This window comes from Heliconius melpomene, chromosome 16 (genome assembly GCF_056956725.1).
Source record: "Heliconius melpomene rosina isolate 202511_hmr_F chromosome 16, ASM5695672v1, whole genome shotgun sequence".
Lineage (NCBI taxonomy): Eukaryota > Metazoa > Arthropoda > Insecta > Lepidoptera > Nymphalidae > Heliconius > Heliconius melpomene.
Window position 1 is genome coordinate 438981 of NC_140404.1, and position 18676 is coordinate 457656.

At 35.1% G+C, this 18676-nt stretch overlaps 1 protein-coding gene across 3 annotated transcripts in view; it reads right to left on the reverse strand.

The window, feature by feature from the left end:
* Window positions 1-3450: 3450 nt before the first annotated feature.
* Window positions 3451-18676, reverse strand: part of Pits (Protein interacting with Ttk69 and Sin3A) — a 102025-nt gene continuing 86799 nt past the window's right edge. Inside the window, exons 1-4 of one of the 3 annotated variants that reach the window (XM_085199164.1) lie at window positions 12468-13334; window positions 10325-10558; window positions 9717-9958; window positions 7123-9607 (exon numbers count right to left, since the gene is read on the reverse strand). In XM_085199164.1, coding sequence (XP_085055290.1) covers window positions 9482-9607; window positions 9717-9958; window positions 10325-10558; window positions 12468-13131 — 1266 coding nt within the window. In that variant the 5' untranslated portion in view covers window positions 13132-13334 and the 3' untranslated portion in view covers window positions 7123-9481. Of the gene's footprint in view, window positions 6352-6477; window positions 6569-7122; window positions 9608-9716; window positions 9959-10324; window positions 10559-12467; window positions 13335-18676 lie in introns of those variants that run through there. The other 2 variants (XM_085199163.1, XM_085199162.1) reach the window with 2 other exon arrangements.

Below are 18676 nucleotides of genomic sequence, written 5' to 3' on the forward strand. Positions count from 1 at the left end.
TTATAAAGTTCCCCGTCCTCTTAGTGTTCAATGTTTGTTAATGTTTGTGTTTAGTCCTCTATGTAAATTTTTATGTAAATATATTAGATATAATAATATTAAACTATAAATTAATATATTTGTAAAATACTATTTACTACTAACTCATGTTCATGTATATATTTATTTTATGATTTTTTATTTTATAGGTGAAGGCAACACTTTAACTGGACTCTTTTTGACATGCATTCTCCTATCGTGTAATATAATCTCTTTTTTACCGTACAACCTCCTTTGTGTGTTCTCCATACAACGTGACATTGGCGAAGTGAATAGTGCTCAACTGGCACGCTCGAAGCGCCATAAATAAAGAACCGAACCGAAAATATATTAATATATATGTGTAATGTAATGTTATATAGCTTCTTCTGAAGAATGCAGCTTTCATACAAAACAAAAACATAGTAAATCGGACCAGTAGATCCAGAGATCTTAGCGTTCAAACAAACAAACTCTTCCGCTTTATTATATTAGTATAGATAATGTTATTATTCCGTTAAGTTACCAAGTATCGCTACCAAATTGTATCGATACTTAGGCATCTTGATGGAATTTTAGGATTTAAAAAAAAAAAATGTTTTAGAATTATTTAGCAACTAGCGGACGCGCGCAGCTTCGCTTGCGTACTTAGGGGTGAATTCTAATAAACCATGAAACATAACACATGTTGATGAATATTTTTAAGAATCTAAATTTCAAATTTTATAAAAATCGGTGGCGATTTATAGATTTTTCCATACAAACTTTCAACCCCTTATTTGCACTCTTAGGGGGTGAATTCTAGAAAACCTTGAAACACATGTTCAATCAAATACTTTTAAGAGTCTGAATTTCAAATTTTATAAAAATTGGTGCCGATTAAATAAAATTCTATACAAACTTTCAACCCCTTATTTGCACCCTTAGGAGAAGAATTCTAGAAAACCATGAAACATGGGTTCAATTAAATACTTTTAAGAGTCTGAATTGTGATGTGTGAAATGATTTAATTTTTTTTCCATACAAACTTTCAACCCCTATTTCACCCCTTTCGAATTAAAATTTTTCAAAATCCCTTCTTAGTGGATGTCCAGATTACAAAAGTAAACATCTGTCCAAATTCCACGTTTCTACCAGCAGCGGTTACGGCTGTGCGTGCGTCTTACCTCAGTCAGTGAGGACAAGTCCTTTTATATATATAGAAGACTAGCGGACGCGCGCAGCTTCGCTTGCGTATTTAAGGGTGAATTCTAATAACCCATGAAACATGTGTTCAATGAAATATTTTTAAGAGTCTAAATTTCAAATTTTATAAAAATCGGTGGCGAAAGATTTTTCCATACAAACTTTCAACCCCTTATTTGTACCCTTAGGGGGTGAATTCTAGAAAACCATTAAACATATGTTCAATTAAATATTTTTAAGAGTCTAAGTATCAAATTTTATAAAAATCGGTGGCGGTTTAAGAATTTTCCCATACAAACTTTCAACCCCTTATTTGTACCCTTAGGGAGTGAATTCTAGAAAACCATTAAACATATGTTCAATTAAATATTTTTAAGAGTCTAAGTATCAAATTTTATAAAAATCGGTGGCGGTTTAAGAATTTTCCCATACAAACTTTCAACCCCTTATTTGTACCCTTAGGGAGTGAATTCTAGAAAACCATTAAACATATGTTCAATTAAATATTTTTAAGAGTCTAAGTATCAAATTTTATAAAAATCGGTGGCGGTTTAAGAATTTTCCCATACAAACTTTCAACCCCTTATTTGTACCCTTAGGGAGTGAATTCTAGAAAACCATTAAACATATGTTCAATTAAATATTTTTAAGAGTCTAAGTATCAAATTTTATAAAAATCGGTGGCGGTTTAAGAATTTTCCCATACAAACTTTCAACCCCTTATTTGTACCCTTAGGGAGTGAATTCTAGAAAACCATTAAACATATGTTCAATTAAATATTTTTAAGAGTCTAAGTATCAAATTTTATAAAAATCGGTGGCGGTTTAAGAATTTTCCCATACAAACTTTCAACCCCTTATTTGTACCCTTAGGGAGTGAATTCTAGAAAACCATTAAACATATGTTCAATTAAATATTTTTAAGAGTCTAAGTATCAAATTTTATAAAAATCGGTGGCGGTTTAAGAATTTTCCCATACAAACTTTCAACCCCTTATTTGTACCCTTAGGGAGTGAATTCTAGAAAACCATTAAACATATGTTCAATTAAATATTTTTAAGAGTCTAAGTATCAAATTTTATAAAAATCGGTGGCGGTTTAAGAATTTTCCCATATAAACTTTCAACCCCTTATTTGTACCCTTAGGGAGTGAATTCTAGAAAACCATTAAACATATGTTTAATTAAATATTTTTAAGAGTCTAAGTATCAAATTTTATAAAAATCGGTGGCGGTTTAAGAATTTTCCCATACAAACTTTCAACCCCTTATTTGTACCCTTAGGGAGTGAATTCTAGAAAACCATTAAACATATGTTCAATTAAATATTTTTAAGAGTCTAAGTATCAAATTTTATAAAAATCGGTGGCGGTTTAAGAATTTTCCCATACAAACTTTCAACCCCTTATTTGTACCCTTAGGGAGTGAATTCTAGAAAACCATGAAACATGTGCTTAATTATATACATTTAAGAGTCTGAATTTCAAATTTTATAAAAATTGGTGCCCATTTAAATTTTTTCCCATACAAACTTTGAACCCCTATTTCACCCCTTTAAAGTTAAAATTTTTCAAAATCCCTTCTTAGTGGATGTCCAGATTACGAAAGTAAACTTTTGTCCAAATTTAACGTTTCCACCATCAGCGATTACGGCTGTGCGTGCGTCTTACCTCAGTCAGTAAGGACAAGTCCTTTTATATATATAGAAGATTAACGTTAATTTTAATTTATTAATTTAATTGGTAAGGTTAACAAGCCCTGTTAAAAACTGTTCCTTATTATAATGTCTTACGTTTATTAAAATAGAATATATGTATAAGGCATAAGTTCGAATCATGTTCTAGTTTTATACATTTTCAGAATCAAATAAAGTGAATGTAATTAGAAAACATGTGAATTTGTAATTTATTTTAAAGTCCTATTTAAATTATTTCAGTTATTCTACGGTCCGATAAACAGGTATTCATTTTAAATTTATTTTCTCTAGTGTAAGGTAAAAAATTAAAAAAAAATCAATTGTTATTTAGTAAATTTATAAAAAGTAAACCGATAAATTAATATGTTGGTGTTTTTTTTTATTTGAGTGCTGGAACTCTTTGCCTAGCTTTGCCTTCTTGCCAAAGCAAGGAAATGTATACAATTCATTTCCACCGAGTTGAACCTACAACTGTAGCGTATAAGGTTAGATTGTATCACTCAGCAATAGTTAATGTGATGATAAACAACTAAAAGAAAAAACCTGAAAAGTTTGCTCAAAACATTTATTCATCAGTCATATCGCAGAATTCATCTTAATTACTATTTTCATTTTCTAAATGACATATTATAAAATATATTTGCACTTATATATAATTAAAAGAATATCACAAATAAAATTGTGATAACCAATTTGTACTTGAGGTGAGTAAACAACAAAGAATGCAACATTTGATTTTTAAAAACAGTTAAAATAAAATATTACAAGGCACATAATATTAGAATATTACATAGCAGTTAAAAAATAACTTTTATTCATATCTAATTCAACTGTGACAAGCTAATTTCTCCTTCACTTTTAATTATTTTGTTAGAGTTTTTTCTATTTATTTGTCCTAAACTAGCTTCACCCTCACTTCTAAGAGGAAGTATGGCCTCAGAGAGATAAGTGCTCCCTCTAGATAACGAAGATGAGGAACTCAACTCTGAAATTGACGGTATTTTTATTTTCCTAAGCCGTTTCTTATAGTTTTTATGAATCTCACCTAAACTGCTTATGTCAGATGATGAATAATCCCCATCTACAGAGCTTGAACTATATTTTTGTTGTAAATTGTTCTTTTTGTATATTTTATTGGTTTCTTTAGGACCAAGATTGGGCAAAATGTCACTCGAAGTTTGTGGGAGACGTAAACTGAAGCGCGGGGAGGACAGATTAACAGATATACCAAGATCATCATCTTTTTCTATCTCCACTTTTAAGTCTTCTTCATTTGACACTACTACTAGTGGGCTAGTTTGTCTATTAACAGTCAATGATAAAGCAAATGGCGAAGTCGTTCTGGTTTTAGTCTTCGTCGGAGACGTCATCACGCTTTTGACGTACGCAGGAGACGTTTGCGTGTTTTTTTGAGATGCTGTAACATTTCTTTCATTTTTAATATCCCCTTCTTTTGATGATGATGGTTTGCAGAAATCTTTTTCTAAAATGTCTCCATATTCTTCAATAATTAACTTTTTCATAAAATCTTTCTCTAATTTAAACAATTTTTCGATTTCCCCACGAGGATCTATATCAGTAGCAGAAGGCCATAAATCATTATGGATTGATTGAACAGATGTATCGTTTCTAGGAGAAGTCTGGGTCTCTTGAGGTATTATTTTATTTGACATACTACTTTGAGTAGCAATATCCTGTGTATTAACAGAATGAATAAATTCAAAAATATCTACTTCATTCTTAAAAGATAATTTTGATGCTTTAGTAAAAGTATTGTTGCCAACTTTTTTGATTTTTGGTTTTACTTCTGACTTAGAACCTTCGTTATTACTCTCAGGATCAAAATTTCTTGGAGATACCTCTTGAGCATAATGAGATTTAATTGACCCCATTTCATTTTCAGAGTCATTAGACTTCAAATCTTCAAAATCATCCACATAACTATCGCTGTCTTTCGAACTTTTAGATTTCGTATCGCTTTCTTCTTTGTTTTTATCATCTTTGTTGGTATTTTTTACAGATAAAGTCTTTGTGACGCGTTTCTCAATTTCTAAAACTTCTTCCAATAAATTTTCGTCTGAAGTTGTTAATATTTTTGGAGTTTTATCGTGATGCCTTCTAGGACTGTTTTTGTGGAAGGAATTTTCACTACCTAAAATTTTATCCAAAATAGGGCTTAACACTACATCTTTTCTGTTAGGTACATTTGAAATTTCCTTTTCAATATCGCTCACAGGCACTCCTCCGAGTGTTAATTTGGAGTATGGTATGTATTCAGTATTATTTAAGCTTTGATAGATTTTGTTTTGATCGTTACTGTTTTTTAAACTTGATTTTTTTGGTAACACTTTCTTGGCCTTTGTTCCTGAGTTTCGAGATATACTACCGTAAACCGCTTTTAGTTTTTTATTCCATTGACTCAATTCATTCTTTCTACTATTAATACTTTTTTTACTTCTCTGCACTTTACTCGACTGTGTTAATAAAGGATCAGGAAGAGATTTTCGTTTCTGCGTTCTCAAATTATGTTGTGATTCAGAACTCACATTGTTTGTTGACTCACTAGTTCCATATGGTGGCATTACAGATATTTTTCGTTTAGTCGTGTCGGTTGATTTTTCAGCAATTAAATTAATATGATCAAATGAACTCGCTTTAGGAGTTCGTGCTTTTTCTGGCGGTTCATACTTCATTTCAACAACTAAAGCATTACTCTTAGTTAATTCTTTTTCTCGGTTGTCCGTATTATCTGGTAAAATGTCAAGTTGTAAAACGTTTTGCGTTTTAAGTTGGCTTCTTATGTTAATACTCGGCATTTCTTGTACTTGTAATGGTATTCGAGACACAATAACTGGTGTTTTAGGTTCTATGTGTGTGTGAGAAAATTCATTGTACGCAATCTTAGTCACTTTATTTTTGACACATTTATCTGCCTCGGCATTCTTTGAGACAGTTTTATTTTCTGCATTAGCTTCCTCATTAATTTGTAGTATTCTTGTGCGTGATATTCCTAAATCTCTTCTTACATTTGTATTTTTATTAAGCGGCACGTTAACTTGTACACTAGCATTTGTAACTTTTTTTGAATTATTTCTAGCAGAAGCTTGCGCGAAATCAACTCTTTCAACAATATTCAGTCGTTGACCTTTATGAACAGTTTTAACCCTATCAATTAATTTGTGCCCAAGAAATTTAGCTTTTACAACTTCTTCAATGTGAACTTTTTCATTAAATTCTTCGTCTAAAGGGGTTGGGAACGACTTATTTTGTACACCCTGTTCATGATATTTTGATAGTTCCCCGGAAAGCAGCTTAAGGTCGTCTGCAGTCGATTGCAGCATGTCATGCAACTTTCTTAATATAATTTCATCTTCGGGCCTTAATGCTGGCTCGGGAGTCCAAATGTCATCATTTATAATATTAATCATATCAATTTTTTTGCTGCTCTCAACCTGAAATTGTAGAAACTTATGAATAATAATTAAGCAAAATGTAGATCTTTCACAAAATAGAAAAATCGTTTTTGTAAATTAACTTTTAGAGTTATTAAGTTATATAAAATATTGGTAGGTACTTACCAAATATCTATCGACTGGGTATAGTATTTTCTCAATTCTCATCTGTTCGTCAGACACAGCGGCTCCGGCATCCTCTCCGCCCCGCTCCTTTCTACAACAAAAGAGATGGAAACTAAGAATTTAAACTCTGAATTTTATTATGAGGTATTTTTTCTATATTAGTCTTGTATATTTACTTAATAAAATTTTAATTTTAGTGCTATATTTACGATTTAGATGTAGTTTGTAACACAATTTTCAATTATTTTTAATCTCCTTATAGTCGATGCGTTATGCATCACATATTAATATAGTAGAAATAATTCAAATTGTTTCGTTGATATGTTTGTTGTTTTATGTATCTTCTTTTCAACAGTTTAATTATTATTTGGTTTTTATAGACTACTGGTTGTACCATGCAAGCACTGCTACGCCAAATAAAATAAGTTTGAAGGAAAGACATTACACAAATATTCATTTCATTTTGAGTGTAATGAATTTCCATTTCGATTTAATGCATAGTTTACGATTCTATAAATGACATACAAACATTATTTTTTAAATATAATAATTTTCTCATTTATTTATTTTTTGAGAAAAGTAACTCAAATGGACAGGATTATATAGGATTTAAGGATAAGGATGAATAAAGAAATAAAAGTAGTATTACAAAATGACATCAATTGTATTTCACCAACATGTACATTAACGTCTTAATCGAAGCATTTCACTTGTTGCTTACAGTAGAAAGATACAAGTCTCTTCGCCACCTACAAACAAGCCTATTCATAAAGGCGGACTATAAATTCTTTGAGATGTTAAATGTACGAATGTACCCATTTATATATATATAAGTAATTGTTTACACACTTTGTAAACTTGGAAGAGAAGAACAGGACCTAAAACATGTCCTTGTACACCTTACACACTAAACACCATTAAAAAGCAAATTATATGAATAAGCAAAGTACCATAAATAGAATATTGTGAAGTAGACATCTTCGGACATTTAACATCTCGAAGTTACAAAATAAGATGCACACTTTGTGCTTACATTTTTATTATAATGCCAACTCTGGCGGAAAAATTTATCAATAAGTCATCAACTTCCACTGATACTAATTATCAATTTCGAAATCTATCAGAAAATATAAGTAGCTTCAAAAGAACATTGTGTTAATATGCACGTTATAACATTAAAAAGCAACATTAAAACATCGATAATGAAAGTAATATATTTAAAATCAACAAATAGCCAAGGGCACACTGCCCGAATGATTAAAATGCATGCCACATATATTAGCTCAATACAAAAATGATACAATTTTATTAAAAAAAACGAATTATCTGACAAATCAGCAAAATACGATCAAGTAGCAAAAATGTGATTTACAAATAACTACATGTTCACAGTACTTAGTATAATACTGACTGGATATAATCCATAATGTTACCTAAATTATTTACAACAAGTATATACAACGTACGTATGTATATCGTATATGTATACGAACATCTAAAATAAATAATGGACATATCAATTTCATTGAATGTGTTGAAATACGCAGTATTTAAAGACAAGTCGCGTCTCGTTACGGATATTATGACACTATTAACATATAATATGCTTACAAGAATTAATGATATATGCAGGGCTTACACCAGACGAACATAGCAATGTAGAGATAAAAGCTCGGAAATAGTTGTTGATTGCATTAAACAGCACTATTTCGCTTTCGCACTTGGTGTAAGCCCGACATTACTATAGCAACTGACGTGCGATTGACGGTTCAAATGTCAAGCAGACACTCGAAGCATCTAGCGTGACTTATCAGTTTACAACTATGACCAAAGCCGATGCGAAAGCAAGATTCGAAGCCGACTGCCGTCTGATAGCCTTCGAAATTGACCCACTACGACTGTATAACATTATGACATATATATATAATAATAATAATATAATGATAATTACTTCACTTTATACAAATATAGCAGCGAGTTTTAAGAGTTCCTATAACGGCCGCGTGCTCGCGGATCTGACAATTTGACATTTCTCAAAATGACTAGGTACAATCCCACTAATACTGACCTTCGGCCCATTCCATTGACGTAACTTATATTTAAAGAACCTATAACTTTGAAAAGTACAATTTTGAATGATTTCCAATCTTAACGCAACTCCGTAAATAAGAAAAAAAAAACAAAAGAAACAGCCATTTCCACGCCGAATCATTTCCCCGAATGAAATACAGTAACGGAACTCGAGCCACTCTGAATAAATCGCTTCGTAATATAAAATAACACTATTTCACATGCGAATGTATGTAATAAATACAAATGTACACCGAGCTAATTATCTGTACAGGGCGCGGTGCATCATCGATATCAGAAAAACTACTTTTTTACAGTCAGTACTGGACTACATAAATGTCATGATCATATATCGCATAATACTCGTATAGTGTATAAGAATCACAATAAAAATAAATGCCAAGTTAACTATGGTTCGGAACCTAAAGGTAACTAAGAAAATGGCATCCGAAGAAATCCCATATAACACGTATACACGCGGTCGCAGACATCGCCGGCGTACATCGAGAGTTACTTCAGATCAAAAGTTGTCGTGTTTCTAAAGGATCGTCCAGAATCAAGACAATAATAAAATTTTCGAAAAACAGATATGTACTATATTCAGTATATTGCAAAGCTCATTAAAACAAACGCCAGCGCTTTCGTCAGAATCGGCTGAATCGTAAAGAATCCATTACGCTGAATACGGTCCATATCAGACCATCCGGAGAACCAATTCCAAATCGCCACTCTTGATGAGCGAACTAAAGTTATATAGATTTATTTACAATTTATATACAAGTGATCGGTCTATCACGGCCTGGCCGCGTATCCCTATCGGAGCCGCAGTTTCGACGCGCAAGGCTATCGAATGCTCCCTTACGGGCAAAACTCCTCTCGTGCTCATTTACATCGAGAGGGACAAGAGATAAAGTCGAGTCTTTGGCACATTGCCCTAGGTCTCCCGTTCCTTCTTCGGCTTGAATTCTTCCCCTAAAATCGTAGCTATCTCGCCCTGCATGAAAGCCCAGGGTACTGTCGAGTTAGCCAAGGGACATTTGTCACCGCTTGGACAGTATACCTAAAAAGGAAAAAATATTTTAAAAATAATGCACTGTTAGAAAACAAATAAATTTACAGAAGTAATTAGAATTTTGAGTAAAACAACTAATACTAAGGAAGATTCTCACCTCAGATCCTTGCTGTCTTTTGATGGAGTCACGGGAGCATGGAAAGCAGAATTTGTGGTGCGGTTGGCTTGGGCACTGTACGAAGTGTGTGTCTTCGAGGCGCTCCTGGCAGAGGGTGCACTTTAGAAGAGGCGCAGGCGCAGGGGCTGCGGCCTCTGCACCCTCTCCGGCCTCCGTCGACGACACTGAAGTCGTTGACGACACGTGCCGCGAACCCGACGACCGCCGCCCGCCGTTCGACCCTGCCGGACCGGAGGATTATTTTTAGCTACCGTCTGCTAATTATTACAATATAAGGAAACACAATAAAAAACTAAGTTTGCTTTACAGCAGACTGTAGCTGAGATTACGAGTGCGAGCGGTCGTCGGGAGCCGCGTCGAAATGCGACTGCGGCTATCGGACCGCCCGAGTCCGACTCATTTAGACACAATCAATAGTCGTACAATCGTTTAAACTTGCTTAAATTATATGGAAATGTGCGTGCATATTTAAGATATATGTTTTTTTGATCTATAATAAACAATTTTTTATGAAGATATGCTCCTTAAAGGTTCCTAAATATGACGAAACGCAGAATATATGCGTCAGATGAAATACAAGTTCTTACCCGATGAATTGGGCGAGTGTTGGCTAGACCGGCTAGCAGAGCGCTGTGGTGGCGGTTGAGGAGGCGAACCTCCAGCTGACCGTGGCGATCCAGGGGGTAGAGTATCTGTTACAGACATTAAAGCCGCCATTGGCGATGGTCCAGCACCAGCACCGGTGACTGGTGGGGAACCAGCAGTCCTACCCAAGGGAGATCCAGCAGAGCCATTCGTAAGAGGAGCGCTGTTAGCATATCCTAAAGAAAAAATTCTATTGATAATTAATTTCTCATAATTATACAATTAAATTAAAATACATTTGCTTAGATGACGCATAGGTTTAATTATATTAAGAATGTTGCAAAAGTCGTTCCCGCTTACATTAATATTATTATATTCTTCAACCAATGCATAAGGAAATAAAGTAACACATGAATTTGTAACAAAATATATATATCAGAATATTGCGTCATGCCTATACTGGGACCCATTTGTTTTGTTTTTAAATATATGCGATGTACAGAACAAATGAATCGATAACTACTCTATAATAGTTTCGCGTAACGTCATTCTGTTTAATTAATTTGGCAGCATATAGTATACTTGTTGGCACGAGCGTTAGTAACAATTTGACATGCGCCACTTTCGTTGCATCGTCGTCGAACGACACCGTTTCAATTTGTCCGAATAACCTCACATTCAATGTTGGATGACACATCGCTTGCGGTGGACCGTCGGATAGTAAACACACACGCACATAATGTCTTATAAATAGCATTGTGTGTTAATACGCGCTTACGTAGCGTGTCGATGTGTCATTGCCTGGTGGCGGCGTGGCGCTGGCCTCTCAGGCCGCTGTGGGCTCAGGCAGCTCGCAGACGGGGACGTGAGTGTGGCGATAGTGGCACACTTGAATGTGCAGCGGCTCGTATCGCAGCGCGACGTTGCCAAACGTCGCATTCCCGAGCTTTCCATATGTGTGCATTTGCTACTACTGCCGCTATATTCGTTTTTAGCTTCTAATACTTGTTATAATTTACTTTAAAATTGGCCGTCATGAATCCTAAGCCCATATTTATGTAAATATAGGACTCAAATTTATGACAACACTAACAGAATAGCGAAAATATATATTTTTAATGATTTCCTCATTTGTTGACCATATTAATCAACTATTATACAATACTAATATTGAGCTCCAACATACTGTTACTGGCACGAGGCCGTGTACTATAGATGACATGCATCGCATCAAATGTCACAATGAAATGGAACGTAAACAGATAATTTATTAGAGTAACGTGCGAAAGGGCGTGCTGGTCGGCAGGCGCGGCCATATGGCGGCGGTGACGTCACGTGGTGACCTTTTTGGCCGCAGCGCTCCCTCCCGAGTGCTGAACACACACGCCGGCGGAATGTGGTCGAGCGACTCTGCCAAGCGTAGGCAGGCGCTATATTTTTTCGCTCGACGGCCTACCTAGTACCTACATACGTACGCGAGCGAAAATGTCGTCACGCGACGTTGCCGCGCCGACGCTGTCGTGCATTCACGGCGCGCGCTCGTTACGTGGGCTGGTGTGCGAGAGGCCAGCGCGGAGTGCGGAGTGCTGAGTCGCTTTCGAGAACGCTCAACCAGTCCGACCGGTTTTATATTTATGGACCGAGTTAATGCATCTACCTAGATATGAATCCCTTGGCGAACGCTTGCGCAAAACACTCTGCTTTTAAGGAACGTGTATACAACTATCACTATCCACTACCTTATCACGTTGAGCGTGTTAAAGTGTGCTGTAAATGATAAGCAACATTAATTTTACTACGTTATCTCATGCGCTCGGTTACTTTGCTACATAAATTCTTCAAAATCAAGCAACACTCATCTTCTTTCATTATCATCATTATCTTATTAAAATTAAAATAATATTATATATTTCTAACAATAATATTGCCTCATGTATCCGCTATAATAGGAATATTAATAAAAGTAGTACAGGGAATATAAAATTCAATTAAATAATTAGTTAACGAAAATATAAAAGTAAAAAAAGATTACGGGCAAAACTATTTCATATAAATGAGGATTTTTTGATTGATTTAGTTGAACGACTATTGCAACCTTCGCAATTTTTAATATCGAATTAAATCTAATATAAATTATGAACTTACCATTAGATTTGAATGAAGATGCATCAAAAGACGGTGTCCGTAATGGATGTTTCTCTTGCTTGAAGACTCGATCAGGGGCAAAAGGAGCGGCCAAAGACACGGCAGGTAAAGAATCACCACGAGTTAGTGGTGGCCGACTGTGCTCCTCTAAAAGCCTCTTTGTTGGTTCATGATGTGCCTGGTGGTCATCGTCATCTAAAGGTCGTTTTAGCGTTAAGCCGGGAGCCAGGCGACCTCCTGCATGCGTTGGCAGATGAGCAAGCGGTAAATGAGTTAACCGCCTGCCGTCGTGCTCCTCTCTGCGTCCTCCATACTCTGCCAAAAGACCAGCGTTTGTCGTGGGTCTTGAATGATGTAAAGTAAATCCTGCAGATGGAGCATGATGAGCCGGTGGAGCTGGCCGAGCTGTACTTTCTCCTCCGTTCTGATGTGCTTCCATCGGTGCTCGGTGGGCTCCTTTAGCATGGGTAGGTCCCCTTCCTTCTTGAAAACCATGTGCGCGCTTCAGCTGTCTTGCCGTTTCCAAAACAATCTCGATCCTATCCGCTCCCTCATAATTAACACATCCGCGACATACCGCCTCTGAAAATTCGTGCAACATCGCCCACGGCATGCGGGGCAAGTCGCACAAGTAGCAGTGCTGGCGCTTCTGCATCACCGACATCTCGCCGCCGAACGTGTTGCGGTGTGCGAGAGATCGGTCTTCGCTCCCCTTGAAAATTTTCACAAATTTTATTTACTCGAAAAGAAAAACACTGTCACCATGGTACACAGAGCACAAGTATCACATGCAACACAGCGGAGCAATGTCGACGCAATCGCTCTGGTGGCGAGTTGGAGAGAGACTGAGCTGTTGCGACGGGTGGCGCGGCCGCGGGGGTCGGGCGGCGGCCATTATCGAGCGGTGACGTCAGCGCGCGCACCGCGACGCGCCGAGGACGAGCCGTTAGCCCGACGCGGATGCGCCCCCTTGCCCCCCGGCGCCTCCACGTCCGCCCCCCGCACGATAACGAACCCGGTATATGCACAACAATCTACCAGATGCAGTAACATCATTGCGGTTGTTGACCAACATACTCATTATAGTAATTATTTTTTGTAAATGGTCCCTTCACAAAATAATTAAAATAATACTATTTATAGTGTCCGTTATTTATGAAATAAGACCAGTTTTCGATAAAACAGTCTGAGAGAAGGATCTATATGAAAGGTAGTCAAACATTTACAAACAGTGAGACGAACGTCTCTGTCCTCAAAAGTATTAAAATAAAACGTATAAAATTCGTCAAACAATTGAATATAACATATCCAACAAGTAAATCACAGATTCCGCTAGTAGAGTCGATATTATTCAACGAAAGTAAACAGCTACCGTTGTAGAATAACAATTAGCGCTAACGCGTATAACCGACGTGCTCGATGCATTCAATTTCAATCTATTCTCGTTCCTCACTCGGTTTCCTCAAAGGCGACTGCGTTTTAAATTATTATTATTATGAAGCGCGTTGGATCCGGCTGGAAGACGGGACGGGAGCGGGGCTCCGCGGTCGGCGCGGCGGCCATCTTGAGACGTGACGTCACGTGACGAGTCAGCCGAGCGTGAGGAGCGGCAACAGCGCGCGGCCATGTTGCCGCTGCTCGCTCGCGAGTTGTGTTTCAATAATAATAAAGGCCCATCGCTTTTTGTATGCGTAGGATCGGGGAAAAACAGTTATGCGGTCAGGTAATGACGGCCGATCATGTCGTATACTATAACTACGGTTCGTGTTCACTAAAACACGTTCTGCGGACGAGCTCACTTTGTGTTTTTGGTTGTTTAAATATACACATGTTGAAGCTTTCAATATTACTCACGTAGTTTTTAGTAACCTGTCAACAAACATTGTTGTAGCGAATTATGTTAACGGATTTCTTTAATATGACATTTTTTTCCAACAAATATACTAAAAAATACTTGAAATATGAGTGAGTGAGTGTAGTGGCGCATTGGGCAGAACCGTGCGACTACACGCGACGGTTGTTGGTTCGAAGTTAACAGCGACGTCAATGACAGATACTATATTCAAATCTTAGGCTAAAGAAAGCAAAAGAATTGAAAATACCAAACGAGTTCAACTAAATTTGATTACGTTTCCGTCTGATTGTGATGTGAAACTTACAAGTAAATGCGATTACTTGATTGCTTTCAGGTATCCAAATAAAATGCTTTGAAGCTTAGAGTCTATACGCTATTTCATTATTCCGAAATTAGATGATTGTCGATAAAATATCCACTTAAAACTGGATATTTAATCTAATTTTAAAGGATTATGAAAATCCTTCTTTTAAAGATTGTTTGAGACTATTAACGCTATATATTAGGATATATTTTAGCTTTACGTTGTATACCGCACATACCAGGGTAAGTGGAAGACACCTGAGAACCTAATGTTAGGACGCTCTGTTCCTATTAAATAGTGGAGGCATTGCGTGTTGAATGGCAGAATTCAACGCTGCGCTTTACCTTGTTACCAAAGGGAGGGGCATTAAAATATTAAATATTAAATTTACGTTTACTGTCGCGTGTTCGTACCCCTGTGCCATGACTGGTCCCAATAATAGTATATAATTAAGTATATATATATATATATATTAGGTCCACCTCTATTATCCATCGAGAGTTCGAGACATTGTTCATATCTTATCAGTTAATTGTTTTTTTATAAATATCTAAGGTGAAGCAAAGACAATATGCGTCACTGATCAATTACGGCTATATCAGACAACAGGTAGGGTTGAGGAGATATAGGATAAGAATTATTATTTGAAACAGAAAATGTGTTTACATAAAGGTTTTATCTCTTTGAAATGAAATAAAACATATAAAGCAATCAAAAAAGATAAATTATATAAGATTTTCTATATTATACAAGAAGTTTTAATGACTAGCATTAGCCATTCAAACTTATAAATCAAATTTGAATGTAGAAGATGTGAGAAAAATGCTAAACAATTAACGGTGCAATGAACTAATGCGGTAGTACGCTTGCGCGGAGCCCATCTCTAGCGGCACGTGCCAGCTATGTTTATTTACATCTATTCCAGCATAGATACACTACACCCTTTGTGGAGATTGCTATGTCAGAAAATAGAGTACCGAAAATATATGGTGCTCATTTTTATTAGATTACTTAATCCTTAAAGAAAATCCTCTACAATATACGATTGTGACTTAATTACAATGCATTAGCCACATTTTTAGGTGAAGACAGAGAGAATCTAGTGACATTTCACTACGTTCATCAGTTTTAGAAACGTTGATTTCGAACGTGTTTTGTTTAAAATAAATTAGGGAACCTTTATGTAGATAAAAAATAAATTTGCCCCGCCCCCTAGTGACATTTGATCTGCATCCACAAGTCTCACAAAACACGTCGCGAATACTCTTGTATTTATGATGCATTTACAAAATTACTAAAATCTGGTAACTTTATAATACTTTGCTATATATATATATGCATATTTATTTTACATTACAGTAGAAAATGATGACTAAACACAATAATGATTGGGGCGATAGCAGCGTAGGTGGCGCGATACGCAGCTCAGCAGTTTGGCTATCGATTTTGAGAACTTACTGTTTGTAAAACGTAATATATTACATGTTTAAATTTTAATAATGTTTATATTACACATACTGTCGTTTAAGCAACACAAATATATACATGCAATATTTATTTATATACTTTTTATAATATTTAAAATTATATAATAGTTTGATAAGAATTTACAGCACGTATGTTACAAATGGTAATGAATTTGACGTATTTTCATTTGCTATTCAATAACTCGCATGTCACTAACCAAAAAATATATTTATCTTTAACATTCACGAACGTACGTTCGTACAAGCTTTCGTCTATATACGTCTTCATTAAGTACGTATATTTTTAATCATAAATTTTAAAATAAGACCGTTCATTGTCTCTTAGTGCTTGATTTTGGTATCTTTTGTTCTCCGGGAGTCTAGCTGTAATCTAGCTTTAGCCAGCAGTGGTCGGATCGATGTGGGGTACCTCAGGGCGCATGCCTGGGTCCACTCCCTAACACGTGTCAATGTTTATTTACGTTGCGCACATCAAGCGACTAATATATGAACTTTTGTTGAACACGCTATTTATTTGACACCAGTAACTCACTCTTCAGATTTCCGTTCGTTATAGCTTTCTTTCCTTATAGCCTCTACTACAACTGCAATCATTTTGTTATTTGAGTGATAATTAAACATCTGACTAACCAGCAACAAAATTTACCAGCATGGACCACAATGAAATGAATGAAAAGTACAATAGACTATTGTTTTCGGAATTCAATATGCTGAAATACTTCATAATTAATATTTGTGGTTTTCATTTATTTTAAACCTTTACAATTAAGTATCTTGAGTAATGTAAATATTATTACTTTAAAAATTTAATGAGAGATAAATTAACTATTTTATACCAACCTTGTATCAATTTTGCCTTAAATCTTTAAATTTACTTAAGCGGTATGGTGTAATATTATCTGACTTTTCTTTAATTAATATTTCATTTGGAACAAAATAAAAAAATATAATTTCTAATGAAGATATCTTTTTTTGGCATATGGTAATAGAGAATGAAGTGAGTCTTCTAAAAAATACTGAAACAACTCGAGTATAGCGTCACATAAATACTACCTTAGCATAAGCACCCTTGAAATGTACTATTATAGCAGTGTAAAGACCCCAAAACAAGTTACATCATGCACATAGACCGGTATTGATCTCTGACGTCACGACCCCCACCTCTCCGCCTTGGAGAGAGAGAGTTGACGCCATACTTTGTAAAGTGCACGAAAGAGAAGATAAACCAATAAAACGTGACTGATTAAACTTGGGAATTATTAACTGTTATTATGCAATGTTTTGTAGCAACAATAAAATGGATATCCGAAATATTGGATTTATTTGTCTGACATTCAATTTATTTTTTGTATATTCTTTTGTTATAGATGAAATTTTATGATCCAGACTCCATCATAAGACATCCAACATAAGATAACATCATATTATTTATCACAATAATCATATATTTGTCGAATATAATTTGGTTATAAAAGTACATTTACCGAACCTGTAATTCCGAATTACAAAATACATACCTTGATTCAATTTGTCTAATTGCCATAATTAAAGAACTCGCATTGTTCTATCGTAAATCGTCATCTAATCTTCGTCTAGTACTATTAATTACTAATATTAGGTACTAAAGCACCGCAGACATTAATGAACTGCGTAACTAGATTCTCATATCATTATAATTTTAAAGCATTTATTTTCATTGAGAAATGTAATTATATTATTATCTTGCCAATTAAGATAATATTATATTAATATTTTTAATTTACTCGTGAATCGTCATGCCTTTAAAATACAAAGACATTTCATATTAGAATTTTCGAAAGAATTTTTTATAAGCATACATAAAAAAACCAAGGAAAATTATTATAACACATAAAGGAATGACGTTATTAACTATTATAAATTTTAATATTCGTAGATAATGTCAGTAACATGTGACGTCATATATTGCTAGTCATACAAAATATTCATTTTGCAAGGAAACAATACATCGATATTTTTTTCTACGTTTCTTATAATTTCATAGCACTCTTCGCGAAGTACGATTAAGTTAACTGAGCCTTAGTAAATATTTCGAGATCAATAAAATAATAATGCATATAATGACGTGGCACATTTTGACATACCTCCAAGGTACAGAATAACAAGTACTAGGTACTAGTGAGGTAGTGAGAATGAAGAAGGACGTGCTCAGATGGCTTGGAGACATCTAAATATTTAAAACTTATTTTTCAGAACTCTGCTCATCATGTAAAGTCCTGAATGAAAAATAAATAAAATAAAAATATAGACGGTAAATTCATTTTATATTAATTTAATCATAATTTATAGTTAGTGTTACTCAAAGAGCGTTGTGATGGCGCACTATCGATCGGTCCCGGAATATTTTTTCATTAAATGGCTATGATAACGATAACAAGCGTTAGATAAACTGCGCGTGATATATTTAGTAAGACCTATATATTGCTATAGAGGCCGACACAACGTCTGACTGAAGGCAACGGTTGTGGGTTTAATTTCCACTCGGAAAATATTCCATTTGTAGAATTTATTTCATTTGAAACTT